The sequence below is a fragment of the Chamaea fasciata genome, unplaced genomic scaffold (genome assembly GCF_029207755.1).
Source record: "Chamaea fasciata isolate MVZ Bird 193981 ecotype frontalis unplaced genomic scaffold, bChaFas1.0.hap1 SCAF_13, whole genome shotgun sequence".
Lineage (NCBI taxonomy): Eukaryota > Metazoa > Chordata > Aves > Passeriformes > Sylviidae > Chamaea > Chamaea fasciata.
This window is the reverse complement of record NW_027094098.1, coordinates 14,657,565-14,678,498: the sequence shown is the minus strand read 5'-3', so window position 1 is coordinate 14,678,498 and position 20,934 is coordinate 14,657,565. Positions and strand designations below refer to the sequence as shown.

At 42.8% G+C, this 20,934-nt stretch overlaps 1 protein-coding gene across 28 annotated transcripts in view; it reads left to right on the top strand.

The window, feature by feature from the left end:
- The window catches only part of MAGI1 (membrane associated guanylate kinase, WW and PDZ domain containing 1), a 342,718-nt gene that overhangs the window by 234,984 nt on the left and 86,800 nt on the right, over positions 1 to 20,934 (top strand). For all 28 annotated transcript variants that reach the window (XM_066195799.1, XM_066195796.1, XM_066195795.1 and 25 more), the window contains exon 3: positions 19,755 to 19,874. In XM_066195799.1, the coding sequence (XP_066051896.1) occupies positions 19,755 to 19,874 (120 nt within the window). The remainder of the gene's footprint in view (positions 1 to 19,754; positions 19,875 to 20,934) is intronic.

Sequence of the window (20,934 nt, the reverse complement as noted above, 5' to 3'; positions counted from 1 at the left end):
GACATTGTGCTCCATGGCCTTAACACGTTCCCTCCCTCAAAGTAAATGTTGCGGCTCCCACTCATCTGTCTCCACAATACCCCGTGCTAAACAAATATTAACTTACACCTTTTTTTTCCTTTGTGCTAAATATTTGCCCAGGTATTTTATTTTGCAAAATTCGAGCTCATCCTTGTATGATCTGCTTGCATTTTGTTAATCCGAGAATATTAATAGCCTGCTGGCATTACTGCTAATTTGGAGTTTCAGCTGTAGAGTGAATATAGTAACAAATTTTTGGAATGGTTTGTTAATCTTATCAATGTTCATTATGTATTTATTAATAGTAATTACAACCAGGCATAGTGATGCATTCGGGGGTTTTTTGGTACCAATCAAACAAGCATTTTTTGAGAGGATGATCATTTAGTAGGAAATTTAGTGTGCAAATATGCAAAAAATTGTATATGGTAGGAGAAACAATGCAGGAGAACAATGAACTGAATTAATAGTTTTCACCAAAAGTCCTGTCTTGTCTGCTCCTCCCCTCCCCACCATACCCCAAAGAAAGTAAAAAAAAGGTGGAAGAAGGAAAAGACTATCCCTCTTTCTAAAAAAAATTACTCATTGAAACAGTGCTAATTGGGCTTTTTTTTTTGGCATATATCAGAGATTTCAAGGCAATTTTTTTGCTGATTATTCAGACAGTTTTAATATGTACATGCATGTTGAGATATTTTTCTTCATTTTCCTTCGTTTTTGGTGGTGAACTTGAGATGTTTCAAAGGGGTTTGGTTTTCCAAAGGCCAGAAAGGAACAAGATTCTTTTGAAAATCAGGGCTCTGTGCTCTCTTGACTGGGTCTCGGTCATGTAATCAAACCTTTCCTGACCATTGGTGTTGCTCACTCCTCCAGGTTCATGTCACAATGTCCTTTTAGGACAAGTCCTGAATGAGTCCTTCAGGTCTCTTGCAATCATATGAACAACGAAAAGAGTAAGAGCATCTCTGAGGAGTCATGATTGGACTTTGTTGTTGTTTTCTCACCAACTCTGCTCCTCCGTTTATGCTCTTTAGGCCTGCTGTTGCCACTCAGGAAACAGATTATCCAGCACTTCTCTATCTTCCAGCCCAATCAGAGATTTCTCCTGAATCAGCAGTGCTTATTATCTCCAACTGTACATAATTATGGTAGAGAGGTTGCACCACCATAACTGGGAAATGTCAGCATTTCTATTACAGTGCCATACTTTTAGTGCCCTGAAATGGGGATATAAAATCTCACTTTAGCTTTATAGTCCTTCCAGTGGTGAGAGATAAGTGTTTGCAATCAGCCTTTAAGCAGTTAAAGAAACCCATAAAAAAAATTCCTCTTTGGGATGTCAGTTGTGTAAAAACCTTGTTACAAACTGGGGTTTAATGCACTTCTGCAAAACTATTAAGCACCTGAATCTAGCAAACAGCCATGAAAATATCAATAATGCACAAGCACAGAATGATTTGCAGGTTGCTGCAACAAAAGAAAAAAAAATAAAATATGTGGGCTCCAGTTTTAGCAAGTCTGCCAAAATGTTGTGAATATTTAAGGGTGAGGAATGACTCCTGCAGAGCTGTTCTACTCCAGGAAACATTTGAGTATACATATTTAACAATCTATTAGTACAGTTGTATAAAATCCTTTAATACATATTTAATCCTTTAAAAAAATGGTACTTGACATGTGAGAGGTCAGCTTTTTGCAGCAGTTTTGGAGGGTTTTTTAAAGTTTTTAGTGGTATTTTGAACCCTTTTTCTCACTGCAAACTGCTCTCCCTCCTGTTACCCCCTGCCCTGTTTGCAACATCATGCATTAAAGGCAGGAGGTTGGCATTAACCAAGGGCTTCTGCAGAATGAGCCAGCCTGATTTCCTTAAAACATTCAATATGGTCTTTTTCAAACAGGAGAAGAGGGTGATGGTTCACCCCTGTTTAAGAACTCGGATAGAAGTTCTGCCTCATGCGCTGCTGCTTATCATATTCATGCCAGCAGAGACCAGTGATGATTGCAGTGCTCTCTCTGAGTTCTGACACACTTCTAATTATAGCATACACTGCTGTAAACTCCAGAGGTGATAATGAAGCCCGGACCCATGTGTCAGCAGAGCTTTGAAAGGGTAATGCATTCCTGTTCTGCACTACTGGTCCTTATTTGTATGTGTGCAGGCACCCAGACTCCAAAAATGATGTCTTGCTTGTTTTCACTGAGCCAAGAGGTGAAACACGCAGAGCAGTGGAGATGTGTAATTTTATCGAGGTAATTGAGTATTAACTATTTGCACGTCCTTTGAGAGATGCACAAGGAGAGGGGCAAGGGCAGGAAGCTTTTCATACAAGGCTTTGTATAAACTTGTTGTCTAGAAAGTGTTGACAGGTCTTTAGCTCTTTGCTGTCTGATGTCAAACTCTTTCCACTTCTGAGCATGCGGTGTAAGAAATGACTGACCTATGTAAACGAGGCTTACTTCTATAGCACAGATTCGGCATTCACAAAATCAGGATGTGCACAGAGTAAGGGAAGGACTGCACTGAGGATGTTACAAAATTGCCCTAGGAAGCTCTTGGTGAGTGATGAAAACTTTTTTTTCCAGAAGTGAGGAACATAACTCTGCTGCTCTCTTATGCTTTCCTAATTGAGGTGTGAACCCATCATGCAAACCTTTAACATATTCTCCTCTTTAATCTTAGCATGTGAACCAAGCTAGCTCTCAGATAGGGAGGTAGCCAACTCTGCCCTTCCTTCAGGTTCTCCAACCAGAAAAAAACCATAACCTTCCAAGCTTCAACCACTAGCAACACCTCCATGTCTGGATGACCTGACAAATGAGTCCTGCTTCTTACTGCAGATGAGTCAGCACAGTCTGTGTGACAGATTTGGCCTTCCATTTGCTTTGCTGGTGACAAGAAGTGTGTCTTGAAACAGATCATGAGGGTGACGCAACTGGTGTGTTCTATAGCCATTACTGCTTAGTGGGAAAAGGAGATCGAAGTGGCCTTATAGGTCCGGAGTGGGAGGGGTGTCCCCATCTGAACTTCTCATCCGTCTTTGGTGAGAAGGTTGGGACCTTATCCCAAGGTCCAAGCTACTCATTTGAAAGATGGAGTCACTTGACTCTTGTGGATATGCTACCAGAAACACCTGTAGTGATACAATTTCAGTCTCCAGGAGGAACAGGGGTTAACCCCTGCCTTTGCTCTGGGGTAGAAGCAGCTGAGGAAAAGAGAAATCTAATTTAGCAGAGGTTTAACTGCTAACATACTCCAAAGATTTTGATATGTGTTGGGGGAAAATCTGGCATAACTGAAATTACACAAAAATCAGGCAATTATACAAAATTTTTTTTTTCTCCTGATCTCACCTATTTTTGTCCAAGAGAGGAACTGAAACTCTAAGTTTGTGAGAGAGGGAAAAATTGCAGGAAAGGAAGGGAAGGAAAGGGAAGGGGAAGAGAAGGGAAGGGGAAGGTCACCATGGTCTCTTGATGCTCCAAGCCAGAAAACAGCAGCCCCGTACAAAGCCGAGAGTTGAAGAACATGGGCCTTTTGGTTCATCCATCTCTTTTTGTCTTTCTAAATATGTTCTTTCAATCGTGTGTCACCAGCTTTCATTTGCCTGGACCACGACCATCATCCGCAGCTGTCTCCAAGGTTATACAGAGTATCATTTAAAATTAGTTGCTATTGTTTCAGTCCAAACGCGGCGTGCTGAGGGCTGCCAGGCCGTGCTGCCCGGAGGGCTGTGCGAGGCTGAGCCAGCCCGGGGAGGTGGGGATGTGCCGGCGGATCGGGGAGGGCAGGGGGCACCTGGAGGTGAACAGGGGATGGGAGCTGGCGGAGCACGCGGAGCCGCGCTTATCGGCGCGGAAACGCAACAACACCTCGCAAACTTTTAAACCTTTAATCCGCAAGGCGAGTTTATATAAAGCCTGCGTGCGGAGGTGTGAGGGTCAGCGGGCTGCGGCTGCCCCGGGGCTGGAGGTGAGCGGGGCCGGCAGAGCTGCGGGAGCCGGGCGGGGGGATCGCCGTCCCCGCGGAGCTGCGGTAAAACCTGAGTTACAGGGGAGGGAATTTACGTTTTGAGGTGAAAAATCACGCCCTCCTCGGAGGTGCCGGCTCGGACTGTTTCTGTGTTACTGTGAATAAAGGGCTCTGTGGGACCAGCCGGCCGGGGCTGTGCCGTGGGGATGGATGCTGGGGTGGAACCGGGGAGGAAAGCTGGTCTGACTGCGGGAGTGGGGACCGGGAGCGGGGTCCCCGTCGGTCACTGGAGCCGCTGTGGCGAAGGGACTTTGGACACAGCAGCTGTAATGATCTAAAACGAACATATTGATTATAGGGTTATATATGACAGTTTATAACAGTTCTGATTGTATAATGATATACATAAAATTTATATTTATAAATTATTGAATAGAATCCTGGAGCGTGCAGTGCTGGGCCAGGTGGAACAGTAGTGAGTCCCACCCAGGACCCTTCTCTATCCCTTCTCCATCCTTCCTCCATCATCATTCCTCTCCCAGCCCTGATGGGCTGCTAGAATATTGGGAGAAGAGTTTGGGTCTGGACAGTACTCTCAGGTACACAGTGGGATTGTTGGGGTGTCCTGTGCCGGGCCAGGAGTTGGACTCGATGATCCTTGTGGGTCCTTCCCAACTCAGGATATTCTGTGATCAAGTGTGTGGCTCTGTCTGTGCTGGAAAGTGTTGATCACAGGTGTGTAAAGGTCCTTGGCTGGATTTGAAGTTGAGTGCTGCTCATAATCCAGACACATGATCTCTTGCCCTTGGTAAGATGCAGCACCTGCCCTAACAAATCCATAAATACGTGGCTGCTGAGCTCTGTCCTCGAGTGACTGCACTGTAGATGTGCACTTTGTAAAAACTCATTTGAAAGAGGCCTGCTCTAAACAGATGAATGAGTTGACTTGGATACCTTTGAAAAGAAAAATCCTCTTCTACCAGCACACTTTACAACACTGACATTATTTACAACAACAGGTCCTCTTGAAAATTCTGCTACACGATTACAGTGTTGCCAGCTCTTGTGATTTGCAAACTTTAGAGGAGACCTTGAAGGAGGTCATTTAATCCATTCCTCTACCTGAAGGCAAGAGCAGCTTTGCCTAAGCATCATCTGTGAAAGATGTGATAGGGTGAGTTATTTTCCTGCTCTTCATGGTTTCAAAGCCACTGACCATTGGGACCACTTGTAGCTGCTAGTGGAGAGCCAGTCCTCCTGCAAACTTGAATTTTTGATGTTGAACTCTCTCAGAATCTACCTGTAAGTGCTATAGATTTTGCCTATTTAAATATCACCCTGGGAATCTGAAGTCCTTTCCATGGGAATAGTTTATGGGAAAATAGCATGTCACTAAGTAAACAGGTGCCATCAGCAGTCCACTGGCCTGTGTAACACAGAGTACACAGAACAAACCATTCATTTTCCTCTGTACTACTGTTAGGCCTGGGAAGAAGAAAAGCAAGCACTGGATGTCTGAGAATAAGCAGCTTTATAAATCCAGTTCTATAAATATCGTGACCATTGCTACCTGACTAGCAGGTACACCACTCTAGATTAATTCATTATGATTTGTAAATTCACACATTGTGGTAACTTGTAGTTATGGTTTCCAAGCAGATGAGGAGTGTAAGCTAAAGGTCATGAAAAACAGTACCACAGATAGCCTGTGGGTATCTTCGGCACCTGAGCTTTCATTGTGTCTTCTCATGGCCACACACTCCACACTCCCACTGATCCCAGTGGGAATCATTTGAACACACCAAGTGGGGAATAAACTAGGAAATCACTCACTTGCCCATTGAAGAGGTTGTGTGTAGATCTGTGACCAGCAAGAGTCACAGCTACCACTGCTGTCTGCTGTGAAGCATTCCTTCCAAATGACTCTGATCTGTGTGCCGTGGAAAATACCTGCTTAGGTCTGTGGTAGCAAAAGCCTCTCATTGATCAAAGCAGGTTTCTCGAAGTTTGACTTTTAAAAAGTGTGTAAGTTCATTGCTGTGCATTTATTTTTCAGAAAAATTCCTAATCCAAGCTGTGGCTGATCAATGGTTGCATTAATTATGCACAAAAGGGTCAATTCTACCAGCCTCATTCCCTTTGAATGCTGCTTTACCCTGGGAGGAATTGACTTGCATTATGCAGGTTGGACAAATTCACCTCCAGTCTGAACTTCTGTAAAAGTCTCCAGGGAAGGTCAAGTTTCTGTTATTTTCAATAATAAATGAGATTCCCATTGAGTAAAATGATCCAGGAAATCAGCTTCAGCTCTCGGAATAACAGTTTTGTGGTCTGTGATGGAGGGCTGGGAAGAACTGATAAGAGTTAGAAGAGAGATGAATGAATCTCTCCAAGCTGCAGGTTTTACTATTCTAACCTAGTAGAATTGGCTCCCAACACAAGCGTTAATAACTTTTTATTTATTTCGAAGGTTGTCTCAGAGTTGTGATTTTCAAATACACTTGTTTACAGTCTTATCCAATCTCAAGGAAAATTTTTATAGGTGAAAGACAGCTACAACAATAAAGGCGAAGATGGTATTTGTGTAATAGACAATGATTTCTCACAGCTCACAGGAATGTCTTCCCTTCCACATGTTTTTCTGCCAAATGGATGTTTGGAAGCGTTAATGATTGCATTTTCAACTCTGGAAGTAGCCTAATTTGGCTGAAGGGTCAGAGGGGAAAAAAGAAATAATTAATGTGATTCATTCATCTAGAAACTGTAAGCCATAACTTAAATGGCAATAGTGGTAGAAAAAATGCTATAGTGAATGTTTCAAACTTCAGATTTCCTGTTGAGGTATGAAGTGATCTGAAAGGAGTGGGGGGCAGTTCACCAAAAGGATGTGTGTTTTCTTCTAATACTGTTTTATTGGCCCTTTCCAGCTATTAATCTCAGAATTGCTAAAACTACATGGGATAATGGATGGTTGCTGTTCAGAGCTCTAATTTACTTTATTGCACAGTCACTGTGGGAAAGTGCTTTAGCTACTTTGGCTCTTTTGTATTGCCTCGAGAAAGAATTTTCCCCATGTGTTTTGCTCCAGAAGTCATCTGCTGTTTTTCAGTGTATGCACATAAACAGCTCTTGCCATTATGGCTGAATATTGAGTCAGCAGTTCCCTGTGATGAAGCCATCACCAAGGCCTGTCACGTTTATCTGCATAGATCAGCATCACAGAGCACGTAATGCTATTAACTCCCAAACATTGTCTGCTAACCATGGAACTGTGGGACACGAGTGACCTTCTGCTTTTTCCTTCCTAATCGGCTCTGGGCTTGGGCTGCCAGCTTGGCTGTTCTGTGCCTCCATAACTCGTCTGAAAAAATGGGCACACTTTCATCTTCCCACCTTGCTGGAGGCATTTTGAAGTCAAATGTACTGACAAATGAGACCTGCTCCGATTTTTCAATGTATGGTGGAAGATTGGGGTGTTTGTTTTTTTTTTTTATTTTACATATTTAAAATTACTCCAATGAAATTATGTCTCATTCATTGGACTTTGGTCACCCTCATCCCGCAGTGGCAGAGGTAGCAGGGAATTCTCTCTTATTTTCTTTTGCCTTTCTGCAACACGTCCATGACAGGATGAGAGAATATTTCTTAAAAGATGGTGCTTGGAGGTGGAACCACTGGCTCTCTCCAGCCTTGTCACCTCCACCAGTGTCATGGGCAGCAGGGACTACCTTAAATCAGCAGTGTCCTGAGTCAGAACCAAAAGACGCTTTTTTTTAGTTTTTCTTTTTTATGCACAAAACATTTATTGCCCCGAGGTTGTTATCCTGCAAAAGCTTGAGCATGTGTTTAACACCAATCATGGAAATTGGTCTTGAAGCAATTGGGATACTTGTGTGCTTTGAACTGAGCAGGTGATTTGCGGCAAGTCCCATTATTAGTTCTGTACCAGCATCTGTCTGGCAGAGTGGTTTCACCTGCGTCACTCCTCTGAAGGACTCAGCACAGCTGTCAAAGGATAAATGCTTCATACTTTGAAAATAAGTGCTGGAGTTTAGATTTAAACTTCATTATTTTTTTTTTTTTTAGTTAGGTCTTATCTGTCATATTCATTCTTGTCCTGAAGAAAAGCAGTCTATCTCTGGTAACCACTCGACTGACCTCTAAGTCACATAACATACAGATACTTCTGAGAGAATATCTCAGGGTTTTCCTAAAGCCTGGATCTGATGGTGTGCTTCCAGGCATTCATTTTCCAGACATGTCGTGATCTAGCAGCATGAGAAATCAGATTTCTGGGAAAACTGTCTTCTCAACACCTCACATCACAACACCCTCCACCAACCGTGTCTAAGCCGAGGAGGTAATTGGGGTATTGAGGATTTCTTCCTTATCCTCTGTGTGATGCCAGCACAACTGCCAGCTGAAACCTGGTGGTGTTTTCCTTGCAGGGGATTGGAGGCAAGACAAGGAACAGCTCATTTGTTTGGGCTGCCAGACAGTTGCATGAGGATAACTATTGTGTGCTGTTTATTTATGTTGGACTCAGACCAGTGGTGGTGGAGACCTGGAGATGCTCTGGAATTACTCACAGCAGTGAAAGTTGGAGCTGCCGGTGTTACAGCTCTGTGGGGCACCTTGGGTTGTTTGGTGCCCAATCAACACCAACAGGGCACTGATAAACCAGCAAATGAATTTAAAATGGCATTTAAAACTGGGGCACTTGCAGAAAATTATTTGCAAGAAAGTAATAAAATGATGGAGTGTGTAATGTGATGTGGAATGATTGTTTTGTGTGAACACAGAGCTGTAAATGACTATGCAGGGACATTTAACAGAGAGAAGGTAGAACTAGAAGTAATCAGATGAAATGAAGCAAAGATCATTTAAGCCAAGCACTGGACTATTTTATAGGGGTGTTGCTTGGCTTCAGAAAGGCAGAGTAAAGCACCCTGTGAGAGTCTATCATGTGAAACTCCTAGGTGATGATAGGATTTGTAGGCGAGGTTTTTATTGTTTGTGTACAACTGGAAAAGCAATAAAATCAATGGTGTGGCTTGTATACATTATCAATAACATGGCAGTTAATTTCGGACTGCAAAGATGCAGAGTTATGCACTACCTAACCAGCAGGCTTTTACTGTACCAGGAAATGTTTTAATTATAAGAGAGGAGAATGTATTGTTACTTGAATTTTCTTTAGTATTCTATTGCACTTGGAAAACTACAAGTTCTTTCTGTGTTGGAGCTGGTGGATGTGGAATTTGCAGCAAAGAAACTGTAAATAACAAAATATTGTAATAGTTTTTATTTCACTGAGGTAAGAAAATATTTTAAATGTATGTATTTTATTTCTCTTACATTTTAACACTTCCAGTTATCAATAGGCATGAATCTGAAACTCAACCACCAATCAGCTTCTCAATGTTTGGCAGTTTTTCAGCATCTTGAGCTGTTATCTAATCAGCATCACAGACGGTGAACTGGGAGAGTGTTTTCAACCAGCTGAAGTGATAGCAATCATGAAGGACTAAAGCATGCCTTGCATGCAGAGCTACTGAAAAAAAAATGCAGGAACTGGTAGCAGTTAAGAACAGGTAAAATTAAGGGACAGGATCTGTAGGGAATAGTGCCTAAATGTGCATATTGCTGGGTAGATTTGCTGTCTGTTCTAGTCCTTCCCTTGAGTTTTACAGCAAGTGCATCCATATGGTTACACAAGTGCACATTTCCATAGTCTGCATCCTCCTTGCTAAAGCATAGGCATTTGCATTTTTTGGTCAGTATTGAATGTGAAGCTGGAAATCTGCTAGCAATGGTCAAAGGAGGATTTGTGAGGGGAAAAGAACCATCTGAACCAAGGGTTGGTGAGTGGGCAGAGCCAAAACTTGAGGAGTCACAGGAGACTCTGACTTTCCAAGAGTGTGATGAGGTTATCACAGTTTGAAGTCCATTAGTTTTATAGCATTTCATGGCTCTGGGCTGTGGGAGAAAGTATTCCATAGAGACAGTGTTTTCAGTGTGTATTGTTCAGGGAAAAAGACTGCTTTTAATAACTATATTGAAGTCCTGTGGAAATGTGGTGGAATGGGGGTGGTAGTAGTGGTATTTGTTTGTTTGTTTTGTTGGAGTTTTTTAAAAAATGGGAAAAAACCTTTCTGACTCTTTCTTTTTAGTGGACTGGATGCACTGATTGCATCTCAGATTGCACCGATTGCATTTCAGATTGCACTGAAACAGGCAATGCCTTAGAGATAAATCAGTATGTTTTCTATGACTTTTTCTTTCTGTAGTGGAATTTTACAGAGATTAGACTAATGAACTGATCTTCCTGCTGTTAGGTGAGGTGTTTTATTTAGACTTTTAACTACAAATTAGAGGCCTGGTGCAAGGGCAATTAAAGTCAGAAGGAGTTTTATATCACACCCAAACAGGGATGACCTACATTATGCTATATCTCAGCCATACAAACAGCAAAAGGAGGTAAAGAATCTCTATTGAGGCAGCTGAGCTGTTGGACATCAAATAATCTGAAATTCAGTACTGTGGTTTTTAAGTGCAGGATATCTCTTCATGGATATATGTGCACATATGTATGCAGATGTGGACAGGAAACACTGTTTTTGAATAAAAGCTGAATTGAAATACTGCAGGTGTTCAGTCTGTGTTGGAAATGCCATTTATTATGAGCTTAAATATGGTACCTGATCACAGGGCACGTCTGAAGCCTTGAAGTAGAATAGAAAATTGGATAGCTTGTTTTGCGGAGTTCTGAATGTTTTGGTATCTAGTTTTAAAGAAGAGAGTTGCATTTTTTCTTCCAGTACTTGTGTTAGCCTGTGTAGTAGTGCTGTTGAGGAACACACCTGGTCCAGGTAGCTGGTGCAGATTGAGATGGAGATAAAAATGCACTTTGAGCTCTGGGTGGGAGTCCCAGACAAGAGGCTGTGAACTGCCAGCCTTTGGGATAAGGAAGGACATGGAGATGGGGAGCACCAGCCAGGTGAATGGACACTGCAGGAGCCTTCCAGTGTCAGAAATTAAAGTCTCTGGCCTCGGGAGTGTGACTGTCAGGGTATTCTTTTGTTTGAAATAGTCACAGAAACTGCCTGAACAAGTTTTCGTTATTTTTTGACAAAACTGGTCGTTGTGTTCTTATTCACTGTATTTCTGCTTCAAAACCCCACTGCATGTCTTACCCCAAATCGGAAAATTCCTCCACTACTTCATGGCAGGCAAAAAGGATTGTATAATGTTTATAAAACCCTTAAGTTTTCACAGGAAAACAGTGAGCTTGGCTGATTGGATTTCCCTGTTTTTGTGTCTGTCTTTGCTCTGTCATTTGGCAATTCATCCTGTAAGGGTTTACAATGTACCCAGTCCCAAATGCTGTCTTTTCCCCTCATCTTTCCCAAAGCCCTTTTCTCCCAGCCTTTGGTCTGGAACATCAGGCTAAAGGTTTGAGAGCCATTTATTCCTTACCTATTCTATGGTTCTGCTCCTGTATAACCTACTCAAAACTTGTACCAAGCCGTGTGAACATCTGATACCTAATGACATGCAGTTTTTAATACTACACTGTCTTAATCCAGCCTCTCAGCCAAACCTCCCAGGGAGCTGATGGCTGTTTTCTTTCTCAGCAGCTGGATGCTCCTACTGGACCAGTTCACAGCTTGGTTTAATGCTATCCCAGAGTTATGTAGCTCTCAGACTGGGCCACACCTTCTCTTTGGCAGTTTGGAGAAATCAGGTAGCTCTGCAAGCAGCCATGAAAAAAGCAGATATAAAGTATGATAGGTTATGGCTCCTGGCAAACTGCTTCCTAAAATGTGAAAGTATAAATAAGACAATGAAGTATTTGTTTAAAAGTGCTGAATGCGTGGGAGCAACCCTCCGCTCCAGGCCTCCTGTGAGTTAAGGGTATTTTAAGCACTTTCCAACACACACCTTTGACCTGTTGTATTTAATACAGATGTGCACATTCATATGGAATTGTCATCTGAATCCACATTGTGCTTTTCCACTGCTCTGCCTCAGCATGGTGAGGCTGCAGGTGACTGATGTGGAAGCACTGCAGGGATCAGGCCGGGCTTGGGTTGAAATAGCAGAGTGAATGATCTACAGGATTAAAAATAACCAGCTAATCAGGATGCTCTGTAATTATCCAGTGTATGTATTTAATTTACCACCCTCAGCTATAGCCTTTCCCAAGACAGACATTTCTACTGAAAGTAACTATGATAATTTTTACGAAGTTGAAAGTTAGACCTTTTGAAATAAAGGTGTGCACCATGGCTGCAGAATTATCTAGGCTTCTAAAAATGTATATACGAGAGAAATGGAATATAAGTGCAAGTATATAATCACCTTGCTAATTTACTTTCAGCTAATTTCACTTTCTGTGAGTTGCATCCACACTTAGACAAATGGCAATTTTCATTCTTTTCTTTGCCAGTATTTAAAAGCAGAACATTACAGCGCAATGTCATTACTACAGCTTTATTGATTTATAAAATTACACTTTATTACACTAATCCATATATTAGAATGAATAAAACTGGGCATAGTTACAGCTAAGGTATTCTTGCCAGGGCGGTACATAGTTTGCTTTTTCATCAGTGGTTCACAATTTAAATTAGTGGATGTCATGCTGTTGGACTCTAGGAACACGGGATTAATGGCAAACTCATTAGTTCATGAAGTTTAATCTTCTTGGTGGGTGTCCCTCCTCGTGGGAAATAAGAGGGATTTGGCTGCAGGTGTCTGGTGAGGTAACAGCAATCACTCAAAGAAAAGGATCTAGAGCTGCTGCTATTATGAACCCGAGAATATTTATTATTTATGCTTTATTTGGGACCAGAATGCTCTTTTCTTTGCTTAGGAGAAAGCAAATGAGTGCTCTGAAGGACACATGAAGAGGCTGTAACTGCATTAGCAAGTGCCACATGGCAGTAGAACCACTGGTGGTACTTCTTTCAGGTCAGGGGTGCGATGCTCTGTTTGAATATCTCGCATAGATCCTTAAACAGGTCTTCTTAAAGTGGTTTTCTTGGGAAGTGTGTTTTATACCTCTACTTCTCATCATCAGATAATTATCAGTTTCTTTTAGGGTGATATTGCAGTGGAGAGTGAAGCCCTCATGCTGAATTGGCTTTGCCCAGCCTCGGCGTGGTGTTTTGCAGCACGTACAGATGAGCTTGCAAAGCCCCGGCGCCGCAGCAAGTTATTTTTGTCCCTTTTAATCTGTTAGGCCCCTGATCCTGATATGTAGGGTTTCCTAAATCCCATTGATTTCTCTAGAATTAGGTTCCTGGAGTCCTTTGAGAGGCTGGGTTTGGCTGGTCTTGTGCTATTAACCGGAAACAAACCCACTTTCTCTACCTCACAGCGCTCTAAGGATAAATGTGTTGAAGATTATCAGTGTTCTTATTTGGTGGCAGGGAAGGCCACTGAAATACCAAAAATAGATTTGTAAAGGACAAAAATAACTTGCTGCCTGGAGGGTTTACACAATCTGAGCTGTGCTGTGTGGCTTGGCTGAATCACTTCTCCAGGGAGGCTCGGGGCAGTCTGTGCTGCTTTCAGGGGAAGGGCCAGGGAGATGCAGCTGGACACAGCACCTTGGAGAGAGGGAGAAGGGCGTCTGTGTGTGCTGAGGGTCAACCTGCCAGCACTTGTGTGCATGGCTGGCACAGCCCTCTGGGCAGCAGGGGTTCCTCACAAGCTCTTCCTCTGGGGTCCTTCTTTGGCCACTTGCTGGAAAGGCAGGTGGGAGAAGGGAATACTAAACTCTTCTGTACAAATCCCTTCCATCTCCCCCATGGAAGAAAAATTGCTTTAGGCTGCAGCCATGAAATGCATTTCTCTCTGAAACGTGTCTGTAGAAAGACAGTTTTGTCTTGGTCAGCTCTTTTCTGGGTTTAATCAGTCGTTCCTGCTGACCACAGTGAGAGAAATTTACTTTTAGTCCTGCAGTTGTGTGTGTGGCCAGGAAAAGTCAATCAGCATCTGTTCCTGCACATGCATCACTAACAGGGCTGTGAGTTAATTTCTAGCAGCAGACACATTCTTCTTTGGATTGAGCTTCTACTCGTCCACCAAGACGCTTTGGATGCTTGTCACGTTCTTGAACGTCAAGTCGCTGGCTGGAGAAGGGTCGGAATTTAAAACCCCAAAATGGGCTTCCTGAGTTTCAAGTTTCAGGAGAAAATTGTATTTATAAGCTGAGCGTGTTTGGTTTGTAACAGATTGGGCCTGTCTGAAATGTCCATATTTTACATAGTTACAGCTATGAATGACCCCTTACCACAGGTACATGGGGTTACAGTGTATAATGGATGGCACAACAATGCACAGATACAATTCCTTTTACTTCTGTTTGGGAAAAAAAATAAGGTATTCTTAGTTTGAGTGACCCCAGAAGTCAATAAGATAAGGTAGTTCTGTGTACAGTGTCTTCTTGCAGACAGGTTACACTTTATTTTCGTGGATGTGGATAAGGCTGTTTTTAGTCCTGTGCTGCTGATAAGTTCTGCCTTAGACTTGGCTGCTGATCAGGTTCCCTCTTCTGGAGTCAGACCGAGTTGTCTTTCCCCTTCTCCATTTGCTATTAGCAGATCTGTGAAGTTTGTTCTGCCTTCCAGTTATCTGGCACCATAGGTGACAGATGCAGGGGAGCCAAAGCAGGCTCTCCAAATTACCCTGTGATGTGAGGGAAGAAGGTGACCTCCAAGCACAGTGGGAGGGAAGAGGGGCTGCTTTTCCTAATATGTTTCTTCTTTGGCAGCTGAAGGCTTTTTCCATGTGGGTGATGAGAGCAGTTTCTTCTTTCTGAATGAACAAAAATACCAGTTTTTTAGAACAATGGGAAGAGCAGCACCCTGCCTTGCTCCCACCCAGCCTTTCCAAACCTCCCACAGCAGCACCTGGCCTTGCAGCCTCCTGAGTCAGGAGCAGCCCTGCACACTTCACATTAAAACCTTATTTACTGCAGTTCCACCCTCTTCTGGTAACCACCAGTGACCTGAGGCTCTATAAAATATGGTTGTAGCAACCATTATCATTACTTTGAGTGTACAGCTCCCACATTATCTGTCATTTTAAGAGATGCTGGTCAGTGGAGATGAGGAGCAAATGGCTTGTGGTTTGATGAGATATATTTTGGTGGCTCACCAGATTGTCACTGCCAGCCAGTGGAACTGGAGAAGGAGTTTGCAGAAATTACTGCTTTGCAAATGGGAGTTGTAGGTATTCTGAACTTGAAATGGTGACTTCCAAATTACTTGCTAGGGGCTGTTTTGGTGCAGAGTAACAGTATTACTGCTCAAGAACGGTTTTTCTTTTAACATAGAAGCAACTGAAGTGACTGCAGCCCCATTAAGTCTTATTTTTAGATTACAATAAGCAAGACTCTGATTAATTTAGCAGCAGGGCATCAGTGAATATTAACAGCTTAACTTGAAGCTCTGGTAGATTGATAAAGAGCTAAACAGCCCCTGAGTCATATATTAACAGTCTGGCCATAGTATAATTGAGGCTCGTGTTGAGTAAGTGTCAGCATGGTTGATAGGAAACACAACAGCAGAAGCTATTTGTCTTTTAAATGGGCACTTAAATTATTCAGCACAGTAGTTGATAGTCATCAGTACATCTGAGCCACAGCCCTGTTATTCTGGGCATGTGTGCAGGAGCTCTAATTAGTTCATGTACAGCACTGAGCTCTCCTTGGGCAAACTCACCACCCGTGTCTAGAAGTAGTTCTCAGGTAGGGTCTCCAGCCCATGGTGAGATCCCTCTACTGTGGCCTAAGCATTAGGGTTGCAGGAATAAACTGGGATGCAGATAGCTTGGGGGTGATAACCAAACCAACAGCTGGGCGAACATTTCATCTGAGCCACTCATGTTAGATGGAGTTTTACTTCCTCAGTCGACGAGAGAAGGTAAAAACTGCAATGCTAACCAGTAGTTTTATTTTTTTGTTTTCTTAAGTCTTCTGTGGTTACAGAAAGTTTGAGAAATTCCCCTGTGATGGTAATGCATCTAACTAGTCGTGTGAGATGTGGGATATGCTAGCCAAATCAGACTGAAAGCTTATGAACTATTAAATGTGCAGAAGGAGTTGGTAGCCACTCAGTTTTCCCTCCAGTTCCTTCCTGTTGCAGCAATAGCAATTCTGAGGTAGTCACACAATGGACATAGCTCAAATTAATTAGCTAAATTGGTACCTAAAGGCAATAAGATTTCATGCCACTTAATATTTCAATGCAAACAAGACAGGCAACTAAACGTATTTAAATATGATTGGCTCATCTTCTCGAGTGGAGTATCTTATCTTTTGTTTGGGCTAAATACAGCTCTCATTGTGCTCAATTAATTCTGCCATTAGCAGTGGTCTGACCTGCTATTAGCTCTGATAAAACGTGCAGTCATCCCCTTCACTGAAGACCATCCTGTGGTAAGGATGCTGAAATGCAATTTAAAGGGGGAAGGAGGATACACACACTTTGCTTTTGTACATAATTAAGCCATGCTAGTGGTGGGAGACTTAATTACAACTGGAGTTTATCAGCAGAGAGCTCCAGTGGTGGCTTGCAGGCTGTGATGGTGCTGGCCTGTGCACACACGAGCTTGGAGCAGTTGTTCCAGGCTGTGAAAGGGCTCTGGGTGGAAGGTGCTGATTATTCTCACAGGTGTCCTGTGCCTGGGAAAAGTCACGGAGTTTGTGCCTCTTGGCTTTCTTTTCTTCCCCCCTTTCTTGCTGCCCGCCCTCTCCCCCCACCCTCTTTGTGAAGCAGCCCTTCTGGCTTTGTTGTAAGTGTGGTTTGTAATCATTGTACACATCCCAGATGGTTCATGAAAACTCTTTGAAATGCCATCTGCCAGGCGTGTGTCCAGCCGGCAGCCTGTCATTCTGCTACAAGAAAAACGGAGGCGGGCTTTCCCTTCCCCCTGCCTTCCTGAATCGCATTCAGTCACACTTGCTCAGATGTGGAGCAGGATAACAGCCGGAGCATCTGCAAGCAATCTCTGCTCCAGACAGCAACATGGAAAGTTGTTGGGTTTTTCGCCTTCGCCCAGATAAGATATCCCAGCCAGCGCAGTCTTTATTTTCCCTGGGTTTGCTGCTGAGGACCAGCTGAGGTGACAAATGTTATCTCAGTGTTGCAATGTTTTCCTTTTCCGCGGTGACTTTCCTAATGCTTTCTGCCTGTGTTCCAGGCAGTCGTGCTGATAGCAGGCACAGCTGCATTTTTTTTATTTATTTATTTATTTAACTTGAACATATTCAGGAAATTAAGAACACTGAGATGAAACAAATAGATCCATTAAAATAGCTCAGAGGAATTATGGCAGAGATATAATTGTCGTGTCAAATAGGCAGCCAGCACTAGTAAACTGCCGACTGCAATCTCACCGCTATAAAAATTCAGAGGGAAGGAAAAAAATGATTAATAAATACGCTCTGTGGGAAGATAGAGATAAAGAAAAAAAAAGAGGCTTTAAAAGATAAGGTGAAAGCAATCCTGAAGTTCCCTGATCTTTGTGTCTCATCAATGTGTTAGTAGTTATTGGGAAAACACACGTCCCGATCTTTGTCATTCGGCTCACGTGCCACATGGCTGGGGGTGACGTTTGACTGATTGATGAGCAGCGCTACAGAGTCTAATTCTCACTGCCATTGTGCTCCAGGCATGGGACAGCTACAGCATACCACTGGTCATAGTTCTTGGTGTGACTTTTCACCCTCCTTGCCTCCCACTCGCAGTTGGGTTTAGGGGTATGTGACAGTGGCCACCAGGCACGATGCTCTGGGGAGCGTCCTCACGGCCTCAGTGGCAATGACAGTGCTCAGAGAGGGGATGTGGCACCTGGGCTGTGATCATCCCAGTGCTGGGTGTGTGCTCCATGCTCCCGGTGTGCCAGGGAGGGACCTGAGTGAGCTTCTCTGCCTGCCTCGGGATGGAAGCACTGGGGCCAGGAGGGTCACATGGGGCAGCTCCAGCATTTCTCTGGACTAGATCTGTGAAAGAAAATTGTCTTCTGTTAAAATCTACTCGGTAAAAAACCGTTGTGGCCTTACTATAAGGTTTCAGAATTACAAAGAATGCAAGACTGAATCCTTTCCAAATAGGAAAGGGTAATTCTCCTAGCAGGGTGGAGATATCCATCACTATTTCCATCCCCTTCCTTACTTTTTCTCCCTCCTTCACCCATTCATTCAGCTCCAAGAGGGGAGGAATGATGGGAAAAAGCACAGGAATTTATAGACTCTCTGAAAGCTGACGGTAAATAATAAAAAAAGAGAGTTTCTATTTTGAAACAAGAAATGGAAGATGTTAGAGGGAGTGGATGTCAATCAAGGAAATTAATCTAGTGATAGTCTTTCAAGGGTGTCACTCTGTCAAGACTGACCTCTTGAACAGTCTCTCAGATGAATAGGAGATAAGCAGACTTTCCGCTTTCCTGGCACTTGAGGAAAACATTTGCCAGATGCAGGCATGGTAAATTTATGCTCTTTCAACTTCTGAGAACTGGAATCTTCCCAATTAGTTTTCAGAAGCTCAGCTTCTTTATTCTTTCTTCTGTCCTTTTATAGAGGGTTTAAGAAATTGTATGCACTGAGAAGACACTGCCCAGGGGCCAGAAGAGTCCCTCAGAAGTGAGAAATTATGCTTTGTTGAGTTTTAGGTGTGGTTTCCATGTCTCTGAAGTTATTCCCAAGCCAGCAGACTGGTTTCAGCCGCAGCATTTGGACACCTCCAACCCTCCAAATCCTGTCTTTCTTCCAAAATTCAGCTTCCTTTACCAGCTGTAAATCTGTCATTTGTATTTAATCTCAGATGTACAGAATCCAGTCACCTCCCAGCCTCCAGAGTCATGGAAAATAAAGGCTGTTGAGCAGAAATTGATCCTTATCAATGAAGCTCTGCTCAGTGACCTAAAATGAAGCATCCCAAGTCATCTTAGGAAAAGAAGTCATGAAATGACTCATCTTACACTGTGCTTCAGAGTGCTGTAAATTGGCCAGAAGGGACAAGAGTTTCAGAGCTGGCAGAGTGGCAGTCATCAGAGCCAGTTCTCCATGGGCGCTACAGAAATTGTCAAGCGCTGAAGAGAGAGATTGAGTGTGACTTATTACTCAAAAGTATTCCTGAACTGGAATGAGCCTGTAGGTGAACTTCTGTGGGGAGAGTTGTCAGGTTGTCTCTTCAGTAAGCATGTGTGAGTGGTGCATCAGAACTGTCTCATGGTACTTTTTAATGCTGAATAAAAAATAATAGCATAAATAGAGATGAAACAGTAAGAAGAAACAGGGGAGAAATTATGTTTATGGTGTGAGAGAACACTTGGTGAGATAGTGATACAGAAATAATGGAACCTAGAAAATAGTTGCCTTATCTAGTAATACAGATTGCAATTTTGGTGATATTGAAGTATGAGAGACAGTGCTAACAGCAGGAAAGTAATTGATGGCATATTCCCACGTGCCAAATTTTTCCAGCTGTGTTTCTGGACACAGAGATGAGAGATTTCTTTGCTAGAGTCATTCTGAGAATACAAGAAACATCCCTCAGTTGTTTTGCTCTAACTGGTGCCAGCAGTTCAACCTGAAATCTATGTCTTGTTTTCACATAGGCTCCTAACTTCAAACTTCTTTTGAGCCTTGCAGCTCATGGAACTGTGTTTTACAGATACTGTTGTACCTTTGTGAAAATTTGTCACTGTCCCTTTTAACTCTCAATAATGTTCTAATTTTTCCTTTCAGGCACAACCCGCCCTCCAAGAGAAGGAGAAGTGCCTGGTGTGGACTATAACTTTCTGACTGTGGAGGAATTTCTGGAGTTGGAACGAAGTGGGACCCTTCTGGAAGTAGGAACTTATGAAGGTATGGAGCCTCGGACAGTGATAAAGCACTTCAAACACCTGCGGTGGGACACCACATTTGCATCACCCTCGCTCGAGTTAGGACCTTGCTTTCCATCCCTGGAGTGCTCTGCTCCCCTTTTCTCTGTTACCTGAGAGAGGGAATTCCAGTTTTGCTGTGCTTTTATCTTTTGCCTTCAAGTTAAGTGCCTGAAATGATCAACATCAGTAGGCCAGGAAAATCCAGTATGTAATCCCAAAACAGATCCAATAACACAGGGCAGTGTGCATTTGTTCTTTATATCCACTAGGGCTCATCTCCTTGTTCAATTTTTCTTCCCTCCTGCTCTTTCTCTTTCCCTCCATCTTCCCTAAATACACTTCCTTCACACCCAGTTGTGTGTCACTATGCAGCTACATGGTGCACTGCCTTATTTTATTTTTTTTTCCTCATTTTTGGATAGTTGCTTCTAACTTGGGTCATTGTGTTGATCCTTTTTACAGCACAACTTTGCAAACAACTGCACTGAGTAAACCAAGGGGCACTGAAATGTCACCAGGGTGAGAGCAGGAAAAAGCTCCAGAGAAATGCAAGGCAAATTGGCCATTTTTAGGTACACAATAGGATTTGTGTAACTAAATCTGCAGTCTATAGCTCTTTTAAATTGAAAACCCCTGTTGGAGTGGGTTGGGGTTTTTTTCCTCTGGAGAACATTCAAATATACCTCTTGACAAGACAATGAAAAGAAATACTTTACAGGTTTCAAAGTCCTTCCAGTGTACTTCAGCTCAGTCATTTCATATTTCCATTTGAAAGAAGCTTAATGGTTCTTTCTGTAAATATGAGAGATTGAAAAAGCCTTATTCTTGCAGCCTTATTCTAATTATTCTTTATAATAAGAAATATGGAATACATTTAAAAATACAAACTACACAGAACTAGCCAAAAGTCCTTGAAAAGTAGTCATCAGACATGAACAGAAAAAATTGTTACGTGTGGTTTTGGTGTTCAGGGTCTGAAGAAAGAGTCCTGAAATACTGTTTGTCTACTTCTTTAAAAGATCCTTTTTAAGGGCACCTTT